Source organism: Molossus molossus, unplaced genomic scaffold, assembly GCF_014108415.1.
Source record: "Molossus molossus isolate mMolMol1 unplaced genomic scaffold, mMolMol1.p scaffold_m16_p_26, whole genome shotgun sequence".
Classification (NCBI taxonomy): Eukaryota; Metazoa; Chordata; class Mammalia; order Chiroptera; family Molossidae; genus Molossus; species Molossus molossus.
In genome coordinates this window covers 260,998-280,584 of record NW_023425362.1, presented here as the reverse complement: position 1 = coordinate 280,584, position 19,587 = coordinate 260,998, and the positions used below count along the sequence as shown (strand labels likewise).

At 53.4% G+C, this 19,587-nt stretch overlaps 2 protein-coding genes across 2 annotated transcripts; one reads left to right on the top strand and one right to left on the bottom strand.

The window, feature by feature from the left end:
* Positions 1-33: 33 nt before the first annotated feature.
* Positions 34-4,239, bottom strand: LOC118641163 (thymidine phosphorylase-like). The gene is made up of 10 exons (XM_036278238.1): positions 4,147-4,239; positions 3,738-3,961; positions 3,381-3,583; positions 2,835-2,933; positions 2,293-2,422; positions 1,598-1,716; positions 944-1,106; positions 631-861; positions 383-523; positions 34-208 (listed from the first exon to the last, which is right to left on the bottom strand). Exons 2-10 carry the CDS (start codon positions 3,949-3,951, stop codon positions 51-53), a joined length of 1,458 nt encoding a protein of 485 aa, XP_036134131.1. The 5' UTR covers positions 3,952-3,961; positions 4,147-4,239; the 3' UTR covers positions 34-50.
* Positions 4,240-14,455: 10,216 nt separating this feature from the next.
* KLHDC7B (kelch domain containing 7B) lies at positions 14,456-18,940 on the top strand. The gene is made up of 3 exons (XM_036278165.1): positions 14,456-15,463; positions 16,199-16,480; positions 17,120-18,940. The coding sequence occupies exons 1-3, from the start codon at positions 14,456-14,458 to the stop codon at positions 18,938-18,940; spliced, it is 3,111 nt and encodes a 1,036-aa protein (XP_036134058.1).
* Positions 18,941-19,587: the final 647 nt, after the last annotated feature.

Here is a 19,587-nt window from a genome sequence, read left to right as displayed (position 1 = left end):
CCCTCCCCACGGCGCGGCAGGCACGGACACGGCTTTACGGCTCTCGGGCTTTATTGCTGCGCAGTGGTTGGCGGCAAGATGAGCTCCGCAAAGGGCGAGGGGGCGGTGAAAGGTTCACGGTCCGAGAGCACGAGCGCCTCCTGCAGGGCACTGCGCTGCGGGTCGCTGAGCGCAGGCGCATCCAGGTGCACGCGGAGCCACGGCGTCCCTGCGGGTCGCGGGACAGGAGGTTAGCGGGCGGGGCGGGAGGTTGGCGGGCGGGGCGGCCGGCGGGCGGGGCGGGCGGGACGGGCGATCAGCGGGCGGGGCGGCCAGCGGGCGGGGCGGTCACTGGGGACGTGGCGGCCCGCGGGGGCGTGGAGGGACGGGAATCCGCGCTCACCGCGGCACAGCCTTTGGCCCACGCTGACCAGCAGCTCGGCGCCCACACCCAGTTGGAGTGGCTCCCCGGCGCGGCTGCGCCCGGCCCCGAGCTCGTGCAGTACGCGCGCCAGCGGCAGCGCCCGGACGAGTTCCACGGTGCCTGCGGGGAGACGTGCCAGGTGGGGCGGTGGCTGGTGGGCAGGGCCAGGGCCTTAGGAAGGGGAGGGCCCTAAGCGGGGGGTGGAGCGCGGGTCTGCGGAAGCTCACCGTCGGTGGGCGCGAGCAGTTCCTCTTGTTTCTGGGCGCGGGGCAGCAGCTGCCGGCGCTGCGCGGGAGTCCCGGAGCACAGGGCTCGGGCCAGGCCCGCGTCCACACCCTGCATCGCGAGCATGCGCTCGAAGCGGTCCCGGGCCGAGCCGTCGTCCAGCGCTGCAGCCACCCGGGCTGCTCCCTCTGCCTGGGCTTCCGCCAGTCCGTTGAGCCAGAGCAGGACGCCCCCTGCGGGCGGGGGACCCGGGCTTAGGTGTAGTGGAGGTGGTTCTTGAGCTTCAACCCCCGCACCTCTTACCCGTCTGCTCACCAAGCCTAGTGACCAGGTCCCGCAGGTCCGGTGGCCCCGCGCCGTCCAAGCAAAGCAGGGCCTCCTCCACTTCCAGGGAGTTGCCCACGTTGCGGCCCAAGGGGTTGTCCATAGCAGTCAGAGCCGCTGCAACCCGAAGCCCCAGGCCTGCCCCTACAGCAACCTGCGGAGACACGTTCAGTGTGGCTTCTGCCCTGCGCCCGCGGGGCCTCATCCTTGTGATAATACTCCAGCTGGTGCTGCACCTTGGGTTGCCAGTTGCCCAGGAGTGAGGGGGTCACAGAAGGCTTTGGGTAGTGATAGTCGGGGAGACCTGAAGCAGGCAAGGTCGGGGTCTGGGAGACCTTGTACCTGGCCTGGGGCAGAGAGCCATGGAGGGTTCTCGAGACCTGAAGCCAGGCCGGCCTTGTTTGGGTAAGGTCACTGAGTAGGGCAGCGAAGGAGGAACTGGCATAGGGGAAGCCAGGTCCTGGCTGAGGCCATGTGACACAGGGCTGCTGAGTGGATGTGGACGGAGAGGCACACAGGGAGCAGACTGCTGAGTTCTGAAGGGGAGATGGGTCCACAGGAGGAGACCTCCCCAGCAGAGAGGCCAGAACCACCTAGGGCACCCCTGTGGAGAGGCCACACGGCTTCATGGGCACAGCTGCTCACCAGCGTTCTTGCCAGCTCCCGGGCCTCTGTCTGCCTAGGGAAGACGGCGGCCCCTCCGAATTTCACATCGATCACCAGAGCAGACAGGCTCTCCACCACCTTCTTACTGAGGATGGAGGCTGTGAGGGAGGCAGAGGGGCTGGAGGTAAAGGAGAGCCTGGAGCTTCCTGAGAGGCGCAGGGCGTTCTGACTCGGGTCAGTCATGAGGAGTCGGGGACCCTAAACATTGAGGGCCAAGTCCCTTATGATGGGAGTCACAGGGCCTGGGCAAGTCCCTCTCTTGAGTGAGTGGTCAGGCATCCTGTGATGCTAACCCTGAGGTTGGGAGAGGTCCCACAGTCTCCTTATGAGAGGACCCCTTACTGTTCCATTAGGGGTCAGGGATTTTTTTTTATCCTCACCCAAGGACATTTTTCCATTTTTTGTTCAGATAGAGTGGGAGGGAGAGAGAGGAAGAAAGGGAGAGAGAGAGAAAAACATCAATGTGAAAGGGACACATCGAGTGGTTGCCACCCGCCCGACCCAACCAGAGCCGGGGCCAAACTGCAGCCAAGGTACGTGCCCTTAGTGGGAACTGAACCCGGGTCTCTCTGGACCGCAGGCCAACGCTCTAACTGCTGAGCCAAACCGGCCAGGGCGGGATCAGGGGTTTTTAGCATGCAGAAGGTGAACCTCGGAGTGTGGGGTCAGGTCACCTGTGATGAGTGGCAGGCTGTCCACAGTAGCTGTCACATCTCTGGCTGCATACAGGATTCCATCTGCAGGAACCAGCTTCTTACTCTGACCCACGATGCAGCAGCCCACTTTCTCCAGCAGACCTTGCATCTGGGGAAATCGCTCACATAGGACTCCCAGGCACTGTGAGTGACCTCTGATTTATGGTCCCATTACTAATCCTGATCAAAATCTCACGGCAACTTTGACGAATGTTCAAAACCATGACCAGTGACTTATAAACATTCTGATGAGTCCTCCTAAATGACTGGCCCAACTCATCAGTGATATTAATCAATGTCCTGTGGACCATTAATGATTTTAACCAACTCCCTCTTCATGACTCCAAAGTTCCATTGGTAACCTTGACCAAAGTCCAATGATCATCAATGATACATCAATAACTTTGATTAATATTTTCATTAGTGACCCTAATTAACAACCCATCAGTGATTCTTCAGTGATTCTGGTTAATGTGTCCATCAATAACCCGATCAGTGACCAATCAGTGGCTCACACGTACCTGTTCTGGGCTCTGAATGACGGTGTATCCAGGAATAGACTCTAGTTTATCCAGGGTGCCCCCTGTGTGGCCCAAACCACGTCCACTGATCATGGGTACCTGCAAGGCAGGGATGGTGAGTGCACCTGCAGTCATCCACTCCACTTCTTCCCTCACCTTCTCTGGTTAGAACTTCAGCTGGAGTTAAGTATTTACTAAGAAGCTGTAGTGGGTGTCCCGCTGGTGGAGAGGGAATGGATAAGAAATTGTCCTGGTTTGGAATGGAGGGGCTCTGGGGGAGGAGGCTGGTATCTATCCTTGACACACATCTAGGAGGAGTGCCCAGCGTTTCCCTTGAGAGTCCTTCCTGGGATGCTGAAGGGGAAGGGGGCGCTTGGTAACTTGGTCCTGTTATGGGGCTGATAGGGAAGGGACCCAAGTCCTGTTCTAGGGGGACAAGAAGCTTGGGTCCTGACTTTGGGGGCTGTGTGTGGACCAAGTTTGAGGTTGGGAGCTGCCAGCCTGTGAGGTCAGAGTTTCTGGCCTGGAGGGAGGGCATCTTCTCACCTTGCAGCCACAGGCAGCCAGGGCAGGTGCCAGGGCCAGGCTGACCTTGTCACCCACTCCCCCTGTGGAATGTTTGTCCACCAGCTGCTGATGCCAGGCCTCTGGCCACTCCAGCTGCTGTCCAGAGTTGGCTAGGGCTTGGGTCAGTGCCACAGTCTCCTCCAGATCCATGCCACGCAGTCGGATGGCCATGAGCATGGCCCCTAAGCATGGGGTAAAGTGGTGTAGGCAGCATGAGGGGGCATTCCTACAGTGATGGGTTATCCTGGGGCCAGTGACAGTGGTCGGGTGCTATGGTGTGCTCAGGGCAGGAAGTCTGTGGGTTGGAATTGGGAGCACCCAACCTTCCCTTCACACCTATTTGTGCACCCTGTGCGCTCCCGTCCACCACAGCGCGAACAAAACTCTTAATGTCCCCTTCACTCAGGCGGCCTCCGTCTCTCTTCACGCGGATCAACTCCGGGAGCTGCTTGGGCTCTGGCGATGGGTCAGAAGGGCTTTGGGGCCCTCTGCTGGAGATGTCGGTCCCTGGGGTGGGTGCTGGGGATCCTGAGATCGCTGGGGTCGCCATTGCTCCAGGCCTGTGAGGTTCAAGACACACCTGGAACCTGCCAACACCCTGTGTCCCTCTGTGTGGCCAGCGGCACTTGTCCCCACCTTTCCCGTTTCTCCTGTCCACCCTCCATCCCGTGTCTGTGTTGCCCATGTGCGTGTGTCTGTGTCTAGCTCCCACTTCTCGGGTTCATAATCGGACCCCAACCCTTACCTTTCTTTGCCTTTCCTGCTTCGGATTTCAGCCTGCTTCTGCCTTGCTTGCCACAAGTTCAGAAGTGCCTGATCTGAGAGGGCAGATCACTTGGGGACAGGGAGGGGCAGACTTGGGCTGGTCACCAAGGACAGTGGGTGGGCGGGGCTTCAGTCGGGACTAGGGGAGGCGGGAAAAGGGTTTCTTATAAAAAATATATATTTTTTACTTATTTAATCCTCACCAGAGAATGTTTATTTATTTTGTTAATCTTCATTCGAGGATACTTTTTCCATTGATGTTTAGAGAGTGTGGAAGTGAGGGAGGGGGAGAGAGAGAGAGAGAGAGAGAGAGAAGTTTTTGTGAAAAACATTGAATCAGTTGCCTAGATGCCCCAACCCAAAAGTGAATCTGAAACCAATTATTTTGTTTTCTGGTGTACAGGAAGGGAGGAAGCTCCAACCAAGTGAGTCACCCCGCCATTGCTAAAATTTTTTTTTAATTTATTGATTTTTAGAGAAAGGGAGAGAGAGAAACATAGATTTGTTTTCATCGTTTGATTCTTGTATGTGCCCTGACCAGGGATTGGGAGGATTCTAACCACTCAGCTACCCCTCCCCACCCCGGAGAGGTGTTTTTTTTCTTTGTTCTCTTTTTTTGTTCTGGTCGATGACGAAGGCCCCTGGGGCGACATTTCCCGGACTTGTGGGGCGCTCCCAGTTAGGCTCCGCCTTCATGGGCCCACCCCTCCTGGCCCCCAAGTCCAGGCCAAGCACAGAGAGGCGGACATGCAGCTAGTCCCCGAAACTTTTTTATTTTTATTTTTATTTTTATCCTCACCCGAGGACATTTTTCCATTTTTTGTTCAGGTAGAGTGGGAGGGAGAGAGAGGGAGAGAGAAACAGAGAGAAACTTCGACATGAAAGGTACTCATTGAGCCTTGGCCGGTTTCACTCAGCGGTTGGAGCATTGGCCTGCGGACCAGAGAGTCCCGGGTTCGGTTCCCGCTAGGGCCATGTACCCCCCCAAAAAAAGGACACATCGAGTGGCTGCCTCCTGAACGACCCAGCTGGGGCCGGGGACGAACTGCAACCGAGGTACGTGCCCCTAGTGGGAACCGAACCCGGGTCTCTGGACCGCAAGCCAGTGCTCTAACCGCTGAGCCAAACTGACCAGGGCTATCTGTAGTTTTTGATACATGACATTCTTATTGTTATTAATTTAAAAATAGCTTGGCTATTAATAATGAAACTGCTATGGCCCTGACTGGTTTGGGTCAGTGGTTGGAGTGTCGGCCTCATGGACCAATGAGTCTCAGCTTCGATTCAGGTCAAGGGCTCATACCTCGGTTTTGGTTCATCCCTGGCCCTGGTCGGGTCGTGCAGGAGGCAACCAGTCGATGTGTCTCTCTCACATTGATGTTTCTCTCTCCTTCCCTCCCTCCTGCTCTATCTGATGATAAATAGAAAAATATCCTCAGGTGAGGATTGAAAAAAGAAGAGAGAAGAAAGAAATTGCTGTGCACACCTGTGCAGACATTTCACCTCTCTGGGACCAATGCCCAGGGCTCTGCTGCTGGGTGGATGGTACTGTTTGTTTTTAAGAAACTGTCCAACTTTTTAGAGTGGTTGAAGCATTTTACATTCCTACCGAGTGAGACTTACTTTTTAAAATCACATGATGCTGCTGAGAGTCATCTTCCCTGTTGATGTAGCTTTAATTAATTTATTGTTACTGTTTACGGCAGAAAAGATCAGCCAGTGTGATGGAATGCCGTGGGATGTCACAAATGAATTACAGATGTACCCTGAGCTATTACAGGATATACGTTTTTCACAGGGATAAATAATAATCCAGTTTTTAAATAGCCACTTAAAATTTCACATTGGCTCAGATTACATACATTTATTTGAATACGGTCTCTGTGACCCCTCTGTACCCTTGAGACGTTATTTTGAAGGACGGTATGCATAGCACCTATCACCAGAGGGCGCTGTATATGCTGCACCCCCCAAACCCTCACCTTGATGACACAGTTTGTCTAGTTTTAAGGTTTATTATTGGTGAAAATTTTTGTTAATATATGGCAAGGAAGAGATGTGGTTTTTCTTTCAATTTACCTTGTTTTTATTTTTCACAAAATTTAAAACAAATACATATTGTGCGTATGACTTCTACCTTCCACATTGTCATCGGTGTCACCGGAGGCACCCTCCTCCTCTCACTCTGGTCCCAAATACTTCTAAGTAAAACACTTGATTTTGTCTGTCTTCTTAACTGTTATTCATTTTTTTTATTAATTATTTTTTTTTTTTTGCCCTGGCCCGTTTGGCTCAGCGGTTAGAGCATCGGTCCACGGACCAGAGAGTCCTGGGTTTGGTTCCCACTAAGGGCATGTACCTAGGTTGCAGTTTGTCCCCGGTCCCAGTTGGGGTCATGTGGGTGGCAACCAGTCAATGTGTCTCTCTCACATTGATGTTTCTTTCTCTTTTCCTCCCTCCTGCTCTATCTGAAGATAAATGCAAAAATGTCCTCAGTTGAGCATTAAAAAAAAAAGTCTTCTTGTTGATTTTAGAGAGAGAGGAAGGGAGAGGGAGATAGAAATATCGATGAGAGAGAACATTGGCTGGCTGCCTCCTGCACGCCCCCTACTGGGGATCGAGCTGATTGGTTGCCTGGATCCAACCTGCAACCCAGGTACCTGCCCTTGACCTAGAGTTGAACCCATGACCTTTCAGTACACAGGCTGACATTCTAACCATTGAGCCACACTGGCCAGGGCTACTTCCTGTTTCTATGAATTTGACTATTCTAGGTACCTCATTTAAGTGAAATCACACAGTGTTGGTCCTTCTGTGACTGTCTTATTGCACTTGGTATAATGTGTTCAAGGTGAATAGATGTGTCATGTGTCAGAATTTCCTTTCTTTTTATGACTGATCCAATGTATGAATATAAACACACTTTGTTTATCCATCTGTTGATGGACATTTAGGCTGTTTCTTCCTGTTGGCTATTGTGAACAGAGCTATGAGCATGTGTGTACATATACATGTTCGAGTACCTGTTTCTAATTCTTTTAGATATACGCTTTAAATTGCATATATAGTTCTATATTTAGCTTTATGAAGACCTGCCAAATTATTTTCCACAGTAGCTGAACCATTTTATATTCCCACCAGCAATATGTGAGAGTTCAAGTTTCTCCACAGTCTCACCAACACTTTTACTCACTCTTCTTAATTTACAGCTGTCTTTGTGGATGTGAAGTGGTACCTTGTTGTGGTTTAGATTTGCATTTCCCTAATGACTAATGATGTTAAGTGTCTTTTCATATACTTACCAATTATTTATATATTTTCTTTTGAGAAATGCCTATTCAAGTCCTTTGCCCATGAAAAAATATGAGTTATGTGTTTTTGTTGTTGAGTTGTAAAAGTTCTTTATAGTCTGGCTGGTGTGGATCAGTGGTTGAGCATCGACCCATGCACCAAGAGGTTGCCGGTTCAATTCCTGGTCAGGGGACATGCCTAGGTTGTGGGCCTGATCTCCAGTGGGGGGCATGCAGGAGGCAGCCAATCGATGGTCTCTCTCATCAATGTTTCTTTCTCTCTCTCCCTCTCACTTTCTCTCTCTCTGAAATCAATAAAGGAAAAAAAAAGTTTTTTATACATTCTGGATACTAGACCCTTATCAGATATATAATTTGAATACATTTTCTCCCATTCTGCAAGTTGTCACTTTTTATTTTTTTATCCTCACCCGAGGACATTTTTCCATTTTTTGCTCAGAAAGAGTGGAAGAGAGGGAGAGAGAAACATCGACGTGAAAGGGACACATCGAGTGGTTGCCACCCACGCAACCCAACCAGGGCCAGGGACAAACTGCAACCGAGATACGTGCCCTTAGTGGAACTGAACCCGGGTCTCTGGACTGCAGGCCGACGCTCCAACTGCTGAGCCAAACCGGCCAGGGCAAGTTGTCACTTTAAAAAATAATATCCTGCCCTGGCCGGTTTGGCTCAGTGGTTAGAGTGTCGTCCTGCGGTCCAGAGAGACCCGGGTTCGGTTCCCGCTAAGGGCATGTACCTCGGTTGCAGTTTGTCCCCGGCCCTGGTTGGTTGTGCGGGTGGCAGCCACTCGATGTGTCCCTTTCACATCGATGTTTCTCTCTCTCTTCCTCTCTCCCCCTCCCACTCTACCTGAACAAAAAATAGAAAATGTCCTCAGGTGAGGATAAAAATAATAATAATAATAATAAAAAATTAATAATAATATCCTTTGATGCACAACATTTTGTTGAAACTGAATTCATCTATATATTTTTTTGTTTCTCATTTTTATGGGTGTCATATCTAAGAATCCATTGCCAAATCCACGATCATGAAGATTTATTTTTTCCTGTGTTTTCTTCTAAGAGTTTTATGGTTTAAGCTCTTATATTTAGAATGTTGATCCATTGGAGTTAATTTTTATATATAGTGTGAGGTAAGGATCCAGCTTCATTCTTTTGCATTTATATTCAGGTATCCCATCACCTTTACTGAAAAGACTATTATTCTCCACTGGGAAAGTATTCTCCATCTGTCACCCTTGTCAAAGAAGACACATGGGTTTTATTTTATTGTATTCATCTATATGTCTACCTTATGCCAGTACCACACTGCTTTGAATACTGTAGCTTTGTAGTAAGTTCTGAAATTAGGAAGTGTGTCTTCCAACTTTGTCCCTTTTCAGGATTGTTTTGGTTATTCAGGGACTCTTTCAATTCCATATAAATTTGAGGATGGCTTTGCCATTTCTGCAAAAATGGCCATTGGAATTTTGATAGAGGTTGCATTGAGTCTGTAGATCACGGTGGGCAGTACTGACATCTTAATAATATTGTCTTCCAATCTGTGAACACAGGAAGTCTTTCTATTTATTTAGGTCTTTAATTTCTTTCAGCAATGTTTTGTAGTTTTCATAAAAGTATTTTGCTTCTTTGGTTATATTTATTCCCAAGTATTAAATTCTTTTAAATAGTATTGTAAATGGAATTGCTTTCTTTCTTTCCTTTTAAATATGTTTTTATTGACTTTAGAGAAAGTAAGGGAGAGGGAGAGAGATAGAAACATCAATGAGAGAGAAGCATCAACACCAATCGGCTGCCTCCTGCATGCCCCCTAGGGGAGATCAAGCCTGCAACCCTGGCATGTGCCTTGACTGGGAATTGAACCGGAACCTCTCAGTCCATGGGATGGTGCTCAATCCACTGAGTCACACCAGCTGGGCTGGAATTGCTTTCTTAATTTTTTTTTTCAGATTTTTTGTTGCTGGTGTATAGTAATGCAACTGATTTTTGTGTGTTGATCTTTTATTTTGCAATTTTGCTGAATTTGTTTATTAGCCCAAGTTGCTTTCTTATTGATTTTTTTGGGGGGGGATTTTCTAGGTATAAGATCATGTCATTTGTGAATTGAGATAGTTTTACCTCTTCCTTTCAAGTCTGGATGCCTTTTTTATTCCCTTTTCTTCACTGCTAGCTCTGACTAGAATGTCTGCACTGTGTTGAATAGCAGCCTTATACTTTAGTACATTAGTGTAGTCTAAAAGTTAATTTATTCTAATCAATGTACTACATTCTTACATTGAACCCTCCTTGCATTCCTGCTATAAATTCCATTTAGTCATGATGTCTAACACTTTTAATATGCTATTAGATTCAATTTGCTACTGTTTTGTTGAGGATTTTTGCATCTACAAGGGATACTGGTCTGTAACTTTTTTTTCTTGTGATGTATTTATCTGGCTTTGATATCAGGATAATGCTGGCCTTAGAGGATAAATTAGGAAGTGTTCTTGCCTCTTCAGTTTTGGAGAAGAGTTTCAGAGGATTGATGTTAATTCTTTATTTTATTTTATTTTATTTTATTTATTTTTTTATTATTTTTTTTAATCCTCACCCGAGGACATTTTTCCATCCTTTGTACAGACAGAGTGGGAGGGAGAGAGAGGAAGGGAGAGAGAGAGAAACATCGACGTGAAGGGACACATCGAGTGGCTGTCACCCGCACGACCAACCAGGGCCGGGGACAAACCGCAACCGAAGTACATGCCCTTAGCGGGAACTGAACCCGGGTCTCTCAGGACCTCAGGACCTCAGGCCGACGCTCCAACCGCTGAGCCAAACTGGCCAGGGTGATGTTAATTCTTTAAATGTTTGGTAGAATTCACCAGAGAAACTATCTGGTCCTGGGCTTTTCTTTGTTGGAAAGTTTTTGATTACTGATTCAATCTCTTTACTTGTTATAGGTCTGTTGAGATTTTCTATTTCTTGAGTCTATTTTGGTAGTTTGTGTATGTCTAGGAACTTTTCCATTTCATCTAGGTTATCTAATTCACTGGGATATAATTGTTCATAGTATTCTCTTATAATACTTTTCTTTCTGTAATGTTGGTAGTAATGTTCCCACTTTCATATCTGATTTTAGTAATTTGTGTCTTTTTCCTTTTTTCTTGGTCAGTCTTGCTAAAAGTTTGTCAGTTTTGTTGGTTTCATTGATTCTATTGTTTTTCTTTTAATTCTACATAATAAGACACTCACAAGATCCTATTATTGAGATATAAAGTCAATGTTCATTTAAATTTTTTAGCTTACCACTTTATGTTGTTGTTGCTTTTCTTTCCTTCTGGCATTCTTACTTCTTTGATCTGGTCTGATTTTCTTTATGCCTGAAATACAGAGATAGTTTAGAATTTTCTTTAGTGTAGATGTTCAGTGTTTGCCTGAAAATGTTTTTATTTTGCCTTCATTCTCCCCCCCACCCCCCTTTATTGATTTTAGCCGTAGAGGAAGTGAGAGGGAGAGAGAGAGATAGAAACATCAGTGAGAGAGAACATCAATTGGCTGCCTCCTGCATGCCCCCCACTGGGGATCAGGCCCACAACCTGGGCGTGTACCCTGACTGGGAATCGAACCGGTGACCTCTTGGTGCATGGGTTGATGCTCAACCACTGAGCCACACCAGCTGGGCTTTAAGATTTAAAAAAAATTTTTTTCCCTTTATTGATTTGAGAGAGAGAAGAAATGAGAGGGAGAGAAAGAAGCCTTCATTCTTTTTTAAAATATGCTTTTTTAGAGAGAGAAAGGGAGAAAGAGAGAGAAACATGTATGTGAGAGAGAAACATTGATCAGCTGCCTCCTGCATGCCCCCTACTGGGGATTGAGCCCGCAACCCGGGCATGTGCCCTGACTGGGAATTGAACCAGGAACTCTCAGTCCATGGGACAATGTTCAGTCCACTGAGCCACAAAGGCCAGGCATAAGCCTTAATTGTTATTCTAGATTTATTTTACATATACAAAAATACATATATACTTTTAACACAAATAGGATTATATAATAATGTCATATTCTTTGTTGTATATCATTTCTGATTATATAAAACTTGTTGCTTTTTAAAAATTCCAGTAACATTGAAGCCCTACATTTGATGGGGTTTGCTGCTCTCCACCATCATATGTATACTAGCTGTCCATTGTATTTATCTTGGTATTATGTCTTCATTTCACTATGCTTTTCCTCCACTGAATGTTTTGGAAAGGGCACAGTCGTGGCTGGGGCACTGTCTCACTTTGGTTAGGCTCTAGGACCAGGTCGTGGTGGGTCTTGTGGGCGCTACAGGGGCCAGCTCATGTGGCTGTGCCTCCCCTCCTGGCCCTGGCATCGGGCTGGTGGTCGTCGCTGGCAGGCAGGAGACTGTCTCCACTCTTGCTCTGCTTGTGTTGTCTCTGAGGAAACAGGATCTTCGAGGACATGAGCACAACTCCCTCTTCATTCCTTGTACAGACCGAGACAGCAGGCAGTGAGAACAGGAGCTCTTAGGAAACCGCTATAGGTCAGACCTTCCAGGCACCTATTTTCTTTTCTTTCTTTTTTTTGTTTTGTTTTGTTAATCCTCACCTGAGAACATTTTATCATTGAGTTTTAGACAGAGTGTAAGAGAGGGAGGGAGAGAGAAACATCGATGTGGACACATCGACTGGTTGCCTCCTGCGCGGCAACCCAGGCACGTGCCCTTGACCGGGAATCAGACCCTTGACCCTTTGGTTCATGGGCTGGCGCTCTAACCACTGAGCAAACTGGCCAGGGCCAGGCCCCCATTTTCTTGACTTTTATTTTTACCTCAGTGGTGATTTATGATGCTCATGCTGCCACAGCACAGCTGGAACGACTGGCTCGCCGTCTGTCGGTGACCTTGTTTCTGAAGTTCTGTCAGCTGGCCGAGTGCTCTCTGGGAAGTCAGGGAGGTGCCAGGTCCTCACCTTCCCGATGGCTTCTCCACGCAGGGCAAAGTTTTGCCCTCGACCTGGCTTTGACAAGAGAGGTGTTTTCTTTCCACAGAGGTGGGGACTAGATCCTTCCTTGGCCACCTCTGTGTCTCTAGGACCCATCATTGTTCTCGTCACCTTGTGAGGTTGGTTGGGACGATTTCTGGTGCTCAGTTCCTCCTCGCCACGGTGTCCGAAGGTATCATTTTGTGGATACTTCTCCTGTTCTCTGAAGCAACCTGCAGCTCAGACTGAAGACAGGGGCCTTCAGAAGCTGGGTAGAGATGCCTGATGGGGTACAGTGTGGCCTACAGGGGGTGCATGTGGGTATGTCATCTTCAACCTCTCAAGGTCTTCTGATCCCAAACTGAACCAAGAGGCAGAGTCTGGGAACAGGACAGAGAATGAAGGCAGTGTCCAGAAAGCCTGCCCCCAACTTGAGGTCCACCTTAAGGCGTGGGCCCACCTTCCACCTTCCTGCTGTCATCTAATATGCTCGGGGGAGCTACAAGGCTACCTGATGGTGAGATACCTGAGGCCGGCAGAGGCCAGGCTGGGTGCCAGGGACGCTCCTTGGCCATGTCCTTGCTGCCTGCGTCAGGGAGAAGTCTTGTGTCCCAGAAGAAGGAACAAATACATGTTGTGGGGGGCTCTGCTTTGTACCAGGGATTTGTCTCTTTTTCATGTTTGGGCCCCCCCTGGCACTGGCCCAAGACTTACGCCTGAGATCAGCTGAAGTGAGATGCAGCTGGAGGAAGCAAAGCTCTTCCCCTGAGGAACCAGGCCCAGCGGAAGCCTCTACGTGCTGGCCTGTGAGGGGCCGGAGCCCCAGTGTGGACGGTGGGAGTGGAGTGATGAGTCTGGGCTGAGGGGAAGCTGAGGATTGAGATGGGACACCCAGGAGTCAGGCTGACCGAGCACCCAGGGCCCGACGGAGTTTTCTGAAGGATCCAGGGGCTGGACTCAGGGCTCCCCAGGGGTATGGCGAGGGCAGCATCTGGGCATGAAGACACTCCAGGGGTTGTCCAGGAGGTCCTGGAAGGGCCAGGTGGGCTGTAATAAGCCAGGCTAATAAAGAGGGAAATACAACTTTTGGATTTTATGTCATTCATTTTTTTCTTTTGAAAACATAGATAATTTTTGAAAACTCAATTCCATCTCTGCTGACCTCACAGTCCAGAGGCTGGTGGGGGAGAGGGTGCGGGACCTCCTCCTGAGCACCCTGATGTCTCCTGGAGAGAGCAGTGCAAGCCCCTCTGCACACCTGTGAAGTGTGGTGCTTGGAGGTCACACCTCTCAGCAGCCCTTCTCTGTGCTGAACAGCACTTGGTGTCCAGGACCCATACCTCCCTGGACTCCCTCCTTAGTCTGAGACCAGCCTGCGGGCTTGGCACCAGGGCTGTGGCCCTCCCCCCCCTCCCCCCCTCTCCCCGCTGGACCACAGTGGAACCATCTTCTCGAGTTTCTGGTAATTTTATCAGGGCTGCATCGTGTTGCTAAAGCTACAGATAACATCTCCCTATGGGTAACTTTTTCCTGCCAGAGCCCCTGAGGCTGGGCCCAGGCTCAGAGGAGGGACACGGGGGTGTGGGATGAGTTTGGGGGTGTGAGGGTCTGTTAGGTTGACTGGGGTGCCGGAACAGTGTTGAGACGCACTGCCATTTGCACTGCAGCCTATGGAACAGGGGCTGGAGCTGGGTGGAGGGCCTTTCCAGGCCCCCCAGCTCCTGGAGCTCTGCGGGCTGTCTCCTGAGCTCTCCAGCTAGGCCTGACTGACACCCCCTAAGCCTGGTTGCAGGCACAGAGAGCCACCGCCTCCCAGGCCAGGCAGAGCGACGGGCCCCGGCACAGGTCCACCTTAACTGGGCAGCCCTCTGGGCGGGGCGCTCTGCTGATGCCATCTTCCATCTTCGAAGAAGGCAGCCCGGCCTGAGTGCAGGACAGGCTTGCTGGAGACGCACACAGCTTCAGCCTGCGGCCCTGGCTCCTCGCGCTGGGCGCTGGGTCTGCCCAGCACCATGGTCCAGGGTGCCTCAGGGCCTGATGGCTCCAGCTGGGGCTGGGACTGGGACGGGGACGATGACTGGGACAGCGCTGCGCTCACCCTGCTGGCACTGGCCGTGGTGGCCGCCACAGCACTGGCCTTACACTGGTTTGGCTCGGGGCAGGACCAGGAAGCAACAGGACCAGCATCCACAGGCCCCCAAGCCCAGCCTTCTAAGGCAGGAGGAGCTGGGCCAGCCCTGCCCCCAAAGTCCAAGGTCAGTGGTGGCGACGAAGGACATAGCTCAGGGCGGGGGAAGCCAGACCCCCCAGGACTTGGCCAGGGGGGTCCAGCTGCAGCAGGCGCCCAGGATCACCAGCCCCTGGGAAGTGGAGATCTGACTGCCACAGCCGCACCTCCACTCAAGACACCTGGCGAGGTGGCCAGTGGAAGAGCCCTGGGACAGCAGCATGGCAATCCTACCCCAGAAATCTCCCGGGGTAAAGGGAAGGAGCATCTCAGGCCAGGGGCGGCCCTCCCGGGTACGAGCACAGCAGGAGGAATACCTGCCCCTCTCCTGATACACTTTACTCCTCGGAGCTTGGACAGAGAAGCAGAGGTGCAGATGGAAGCAGGAGGCATCCGAGCCAAGGCACCAGCTCACCAGGCCCTGGGCCACACAGTGGAACAGGACACCGGCTCCTGGAAACAAGGGGTGAGGTCACCTGGCTCATTGGGGAGAGGTCTGGGCAGCCAGCGGTGGCAGATGGATGACAGCTCAGGAGCTAGAACCTGCCGCCCCACACAGTTGGACCCCCTACACCTGGGCACTGTGGTGAGTGTGTGGGACGCTGTGGATGCAGCCAGCAGCTTCTCTGCAGGTGTCCAGAGGTCCTTTGACCCCCAGGAGTTGCCCCCACCAGACTCCGTGCAGACTGGGCACCTGACAGATGGCTCAGAGAGGGTGTACAGGAAAAGCAGCCCTCAGCCAGATCCAGTTTTAGCTCTTAACTCAGGGGCCAAAGCTGGTGAGAGTAGGGAGGTTGGGCCCTGTGCTCCCAAGAAGCCTCAGGGGTCTCCAGCCTCTGTGGAAGGCTGGCCCTGGGCAAGAAGGGAGGCCCTCATCACCAGGAGCTTCAACCAGACCCCAGGCTCCATGGGCCCATGGCCAGAGGGGCAGCAGTGGGGACGCCCACTCTTGTCCCAAGGGCAGGGGATCACAGTGTCCTGCATTGTGGGGAAGACTGGGGCTACTGGCTCTGGAGACCATGCTTTCTTCAGCACAGAGCCAGGCAAGACAGAAAAGCAAGGGGCCCACGGTGTCAGAAAAGGGAGAAGATCTCGGCGAGGCAAGGGGGAGCCAAGCAGTGGGCAGGCAGCTGGCGATCTGGACACAGGGAGACCAGCTTCAGACAGCCTCAGTTGTGCACCCTCCCCCACAACCCCCCAACACATGCCTAAGCTTCTCTCATCTTCAGATTCCCCGACCACCAAAGCACAGCCCCATGAAGGCCTCTTACCCGCAGCTCCAACTCTTCCCACCTCCTCTCCTTCACACTCTTTGCCACTCAGAGTTGACCAGGGTCCTGCTAAAGATGAAAATCTCACTGCAGTGCCAGCCCCAGCCCCAGCCCCAGCCCCAGCCCCAGCCCCAGCCCCAGCCCCAGCTGCAGCCCCAGCCCCAGCTGCAGCCCCAGCCCCAGCCCCAGTCCCAGCTGCAGCCCCAGCCCCAGCCCCAGTCCCAGCTGCAGCCACAGCCACAGCCATGCTTGCTCCAGCCCCAGCCCCTGCTCCAGCCCCAGCTGCATCCCCAACCCCTGCTCCAGCCCCAGCTGCATCCCCAACCCCTGCTCCAGCCCCAGCTGCATCCCCAGCCCCTGCTCCAGCCCCAGCCGCAGCCCCAGCTCCTGCTCCAGCCCCAGCCCCTGCTCCAGCCCCAGCTGCAGCCCCAGCCCCTGCTCCAGCCCCAGCTGCAGCCCCAGCCCCTACAACACCCCCAGCCCCAGCTGCATCCCCAGCCCCTGCTCCAGCCCCAGCTGCAGCCCCAGATCCTGCTCCAGCCCCAGCCCCTGCTCCAGCCCCAGCTGCAGCCCCAGCCCTTGCTCCAGCCCCAGCTGCAGCCCCAGCCTCTGCTCCAGCCCCAGCCGCAGCCCCAGCCCCTGCTCCAGCCCCAGCCCCAGCCCCTGCTCCAGCCCCAGCTGCAGTCCCAGCCCCTGCTCCAGCCCCAGCTGCAGCCCCAGCCCCTGCTCCAGCCCCAGCTGCAGCCCCAGCCCCTGCTCCAGCCCCAGCTGCAGTCCCAGCCCCTGCTCCAGCCCCAGCTGCATCCTCAGCCCAAGCTGCAGCCCCAGCTGCATCCCCAGGCTCAGCCTCTGCTCCAGCTGCAGCCCAACCAGAAGCCCCAACTCCAGCTGCAGCCCCAGCCCCAACTCCAGCTGCAGCCCCAGCCCCAGCTGCAGCCCCAACCCCAGCTGCAGCCCCAGCCCCAGCTGCAGCCCCAACCCCAGCCCCAGCCCCAGCCGCAGTTTCAGCCCCAGCCGTATCCCCAACCTCAGCAGCAGCTTCAGCCCCACCACCAGCAGCAACTTCAGCCCCAACACTTGCCCCAGCCCTTGCCTCTGCCCCAGCCCCAGCCCCAGCCCCAGCCCCAGCCCCAGCCCCAGCCCCAGCTGCAGCCCCTACCCCTGCCCCCACTGGTAAGTTGAAGCCTGCATATCAGGAGCCTAGAGTGGCTCTCTGCAAGGGCAACCAGGAGGGACGAATCTCAACCAGCTGGGGAAATCTTATTTCCATGGTTCTTAGGAGTCACCCCTTCCCCAGGCAAGAGAGGCCCCAAGGGACAGCCCTCAGGGCAGCTATGGAGAGCCCTAAAGAGCCCCACACTTCCCCAGCCTCAGAGAACAGGGAGTCTGGTTCTTTCCCTGAAGGAGCCATCCCTAGTCTCAAAGATAGGCATGGCTCCCCAGCTGGAATGGTCACAGGGGGCCTGGTTGAGGCTGAATGTCAGCCACAGCAGAGAAGCTCTGAGACTAACGAGGCTGCAGTTCCCAGGGCCCCCTCTCAGCTGTCTGAGCAGAGGAATCCTGGCCCTGCACCTTCCCCTGCGGCCAGGCGGGACCCACAACCTGTCCCCAGGCCACGGAAACGCAGCATGTGTGAAATAGCAGAGAGCTCTGAGCAGAAAGTCAGCCAGGCAGCTCCTGGAGAGGCTCTAGGGGAGAGGCCCAGCCCTGTAGGCAGCAAGGAGGTTGTCACAGAGAAGCAGAAAGAGGCCCGCAAACTCATGGTGTTTCTGCAGAAACCTGGGAGCTGGGGGGTGGTGGAGGGGCCCCGGAAGCCCAGCTTCCCTGCTAGGGAGCCGGCCTTGGCAGCTACTCTGCAGCGGCGGCTGGACCTGGGCAGCTGCCTGGATGTACTGGCCTTTGCCCAGCAGCACGGGCATCAGAGCCTGGCCCAGCAGACCTATGCCTTAATGAGCGACAATCTGCTGCACGTGCTGGGGGACCCAACTCTCTACCGGCAGCTGAGTGGGGCTGACCGAGAGCGCATCCTGAGTCTTCGGACTGGCAGGGGCCAGGCTGTGCTGGGGGTCCTCGTGCTGCCCAACCTCTACCAGGTGAGCCGCTCAGGGCTCACAAGGGGCCCTCCAGTGGAGGAGGCTCCTGCCACTGGCCCTGCACCCCTGCCTCCTCCATCACACCTGCATGTGTTCAACCCACAAGAGAACACATGGCGGCTCCTGACCCAGGTGCCAGAGGAGGCCCCGCTTCGGGGCTGTGGTCTCTGCACCATGCACAACTACCTGTTCCTGGCCGGGGGTATCCGTGGCTCTGGCGCCAAGGCCGTCTGTTCCAACGAGGTCTTCTGCTACAACCCTCTGACCAACATCTGGAGCCAGGTGCGGCCTATGCAGCAGGCCCGTGCCCAGCTCAAACTGGTGGCCCTGGATGGACTGCTCTACGCTATCGGGGGCGAGTGCCTATACAGCATGGAGCGCTATGACCCACGCACAGACACCTGGACCTCACGCGCGCCCCTCCCCGCAGGCACCTTCCCTGTGGCTCATGAGGCTGTGGCCTGCCGTGGGGACATCTATGTCACTGGGGGCCACCTCTTCTACCGCTTGCTCAGGTACAGCCCGGTGAAGGATGCATGGGACGAGTGCCCCTACAGTGCCAGCCACCGGCGCTCCAGCGACATGGTGGCGCTAGGGGGCTTCCTGTACCGCTTTGACCTGCTGCGTGGTGTGGGTGCCGCCGTGATGCGCTACAACACCATAACGGGCTCCTGGAGTCGAGCTGCCCCCCTGCCCCTGCCGGACCCCGTCCCGCTGCGCTGCACCGTGCTAGGCAACACCATCTACTGCCTCAATCATCAGGTCACTGCTACCTTCACGGTCTCTGAGGGGACTGCCCAGTTCCAGGCCAAGGAGCTGCCGCCTTTTCCCCTGGGGAGTAAAGGGGTCCTCTGTCCGTTCATCCTGACTCTGCCCCCGGCCGACCCACTACAGACATCCCTCTGAGCTGCCGCACTGGCACTGCAGCTGCTATTCTCTGGGCAGACTCTGGGCCAGGCTGTGAGCGGGTGGGGCACCGGGAGGTGGCTGCTCGTCTCTCTGGGACAACTTTCCTTGTCTGTTATAATAAGCCTCATGTTTCCCCCTGCCCTCCTTCTCCTCCAGTGAGAGAGCCCAGGCTCCCTGCACTTGTTACCCAGAGTCCCTACACCCAACTTAAGCCTCCTGCCTACATGATTGGGTTCTTGAACCCTCCTCCACGCAGAGGCCAGGTTCCCGTCATAGCACCAACCACACTGCCTGAAAATAATCTGCAGGGACATGGGTCCCCAAGAACCTGGACTTGGCTGGCTGAGGAGTCTGCAACTGTTGAGCCCAGGAAGGAGATAGCTTCCCTGGGGCTCGAAGTAGGTGAGGGGCCCACAGAGGCTGGGGAGAGGAAACCAGGAAAACAGCCTCTCTGGGATTTTCTGCCTGTCCTGAGGCCTTGGGGAGCCTATCCTCAGAAAGACTCTTACCTCTCACCTCTCTGTTGTCTGGTTGGTCCTCAAGGGCCCAGAACCCTTATCTGTGACACTGCTCTGCTGTCTGTAGCCCACAACCCAGCCTAGACCTGGTCAGGACCACTGGGGCTCATGCCCCTCAGCAGCCTT

Bases quoted from the DNA above. Each gene is read 5' to 3' on its own strand.
- KLHDC7B (XM_036278165.1), top strand. From the start codon at position 14,456: ATGGTCCAGGGTGCCTCAGGGCCTGATGGCTCCAGCTGGGGCTGGGAC. The intron at 15,464-16,198 runs GTTGGGCCCTGT...ATGCTTGCTCCA, and splicing joins AAGCTGGTGAGAGTAGGGAG to GCCCCAGCCCCTGCTCCAGC. The intron at 16,481-17,119 runs GCCCCAGCCCCT...CCCACTGGTAAG, and splicing joins CAGCCCCAGATCCTGCTCCA to TTGAAGCCTGCATATCAGGA.
- LOC118641163 (XM_036278238.1), bottom strand. From the start codon at position 3,951: ATGGCGACCCCAGCGATCTCAGGATCCCCAGCACCCACCCCAGGGACC. The intron at 1,107-1,597 runs GTGAGCAGCTGT...GTGTCTCCGCAG, and splicing joins GGGAGCTGGCAAGAACGCTG to GTTGCTGTAGGGGCAGGCCT. The intron at 862-943 runs GTGAGCAGACGG...CCCCGCCCGCAG, and splicing joins GGACCTGGTCACTAGGCTTG to GGGGCGTCCTGCTCTGGCTC.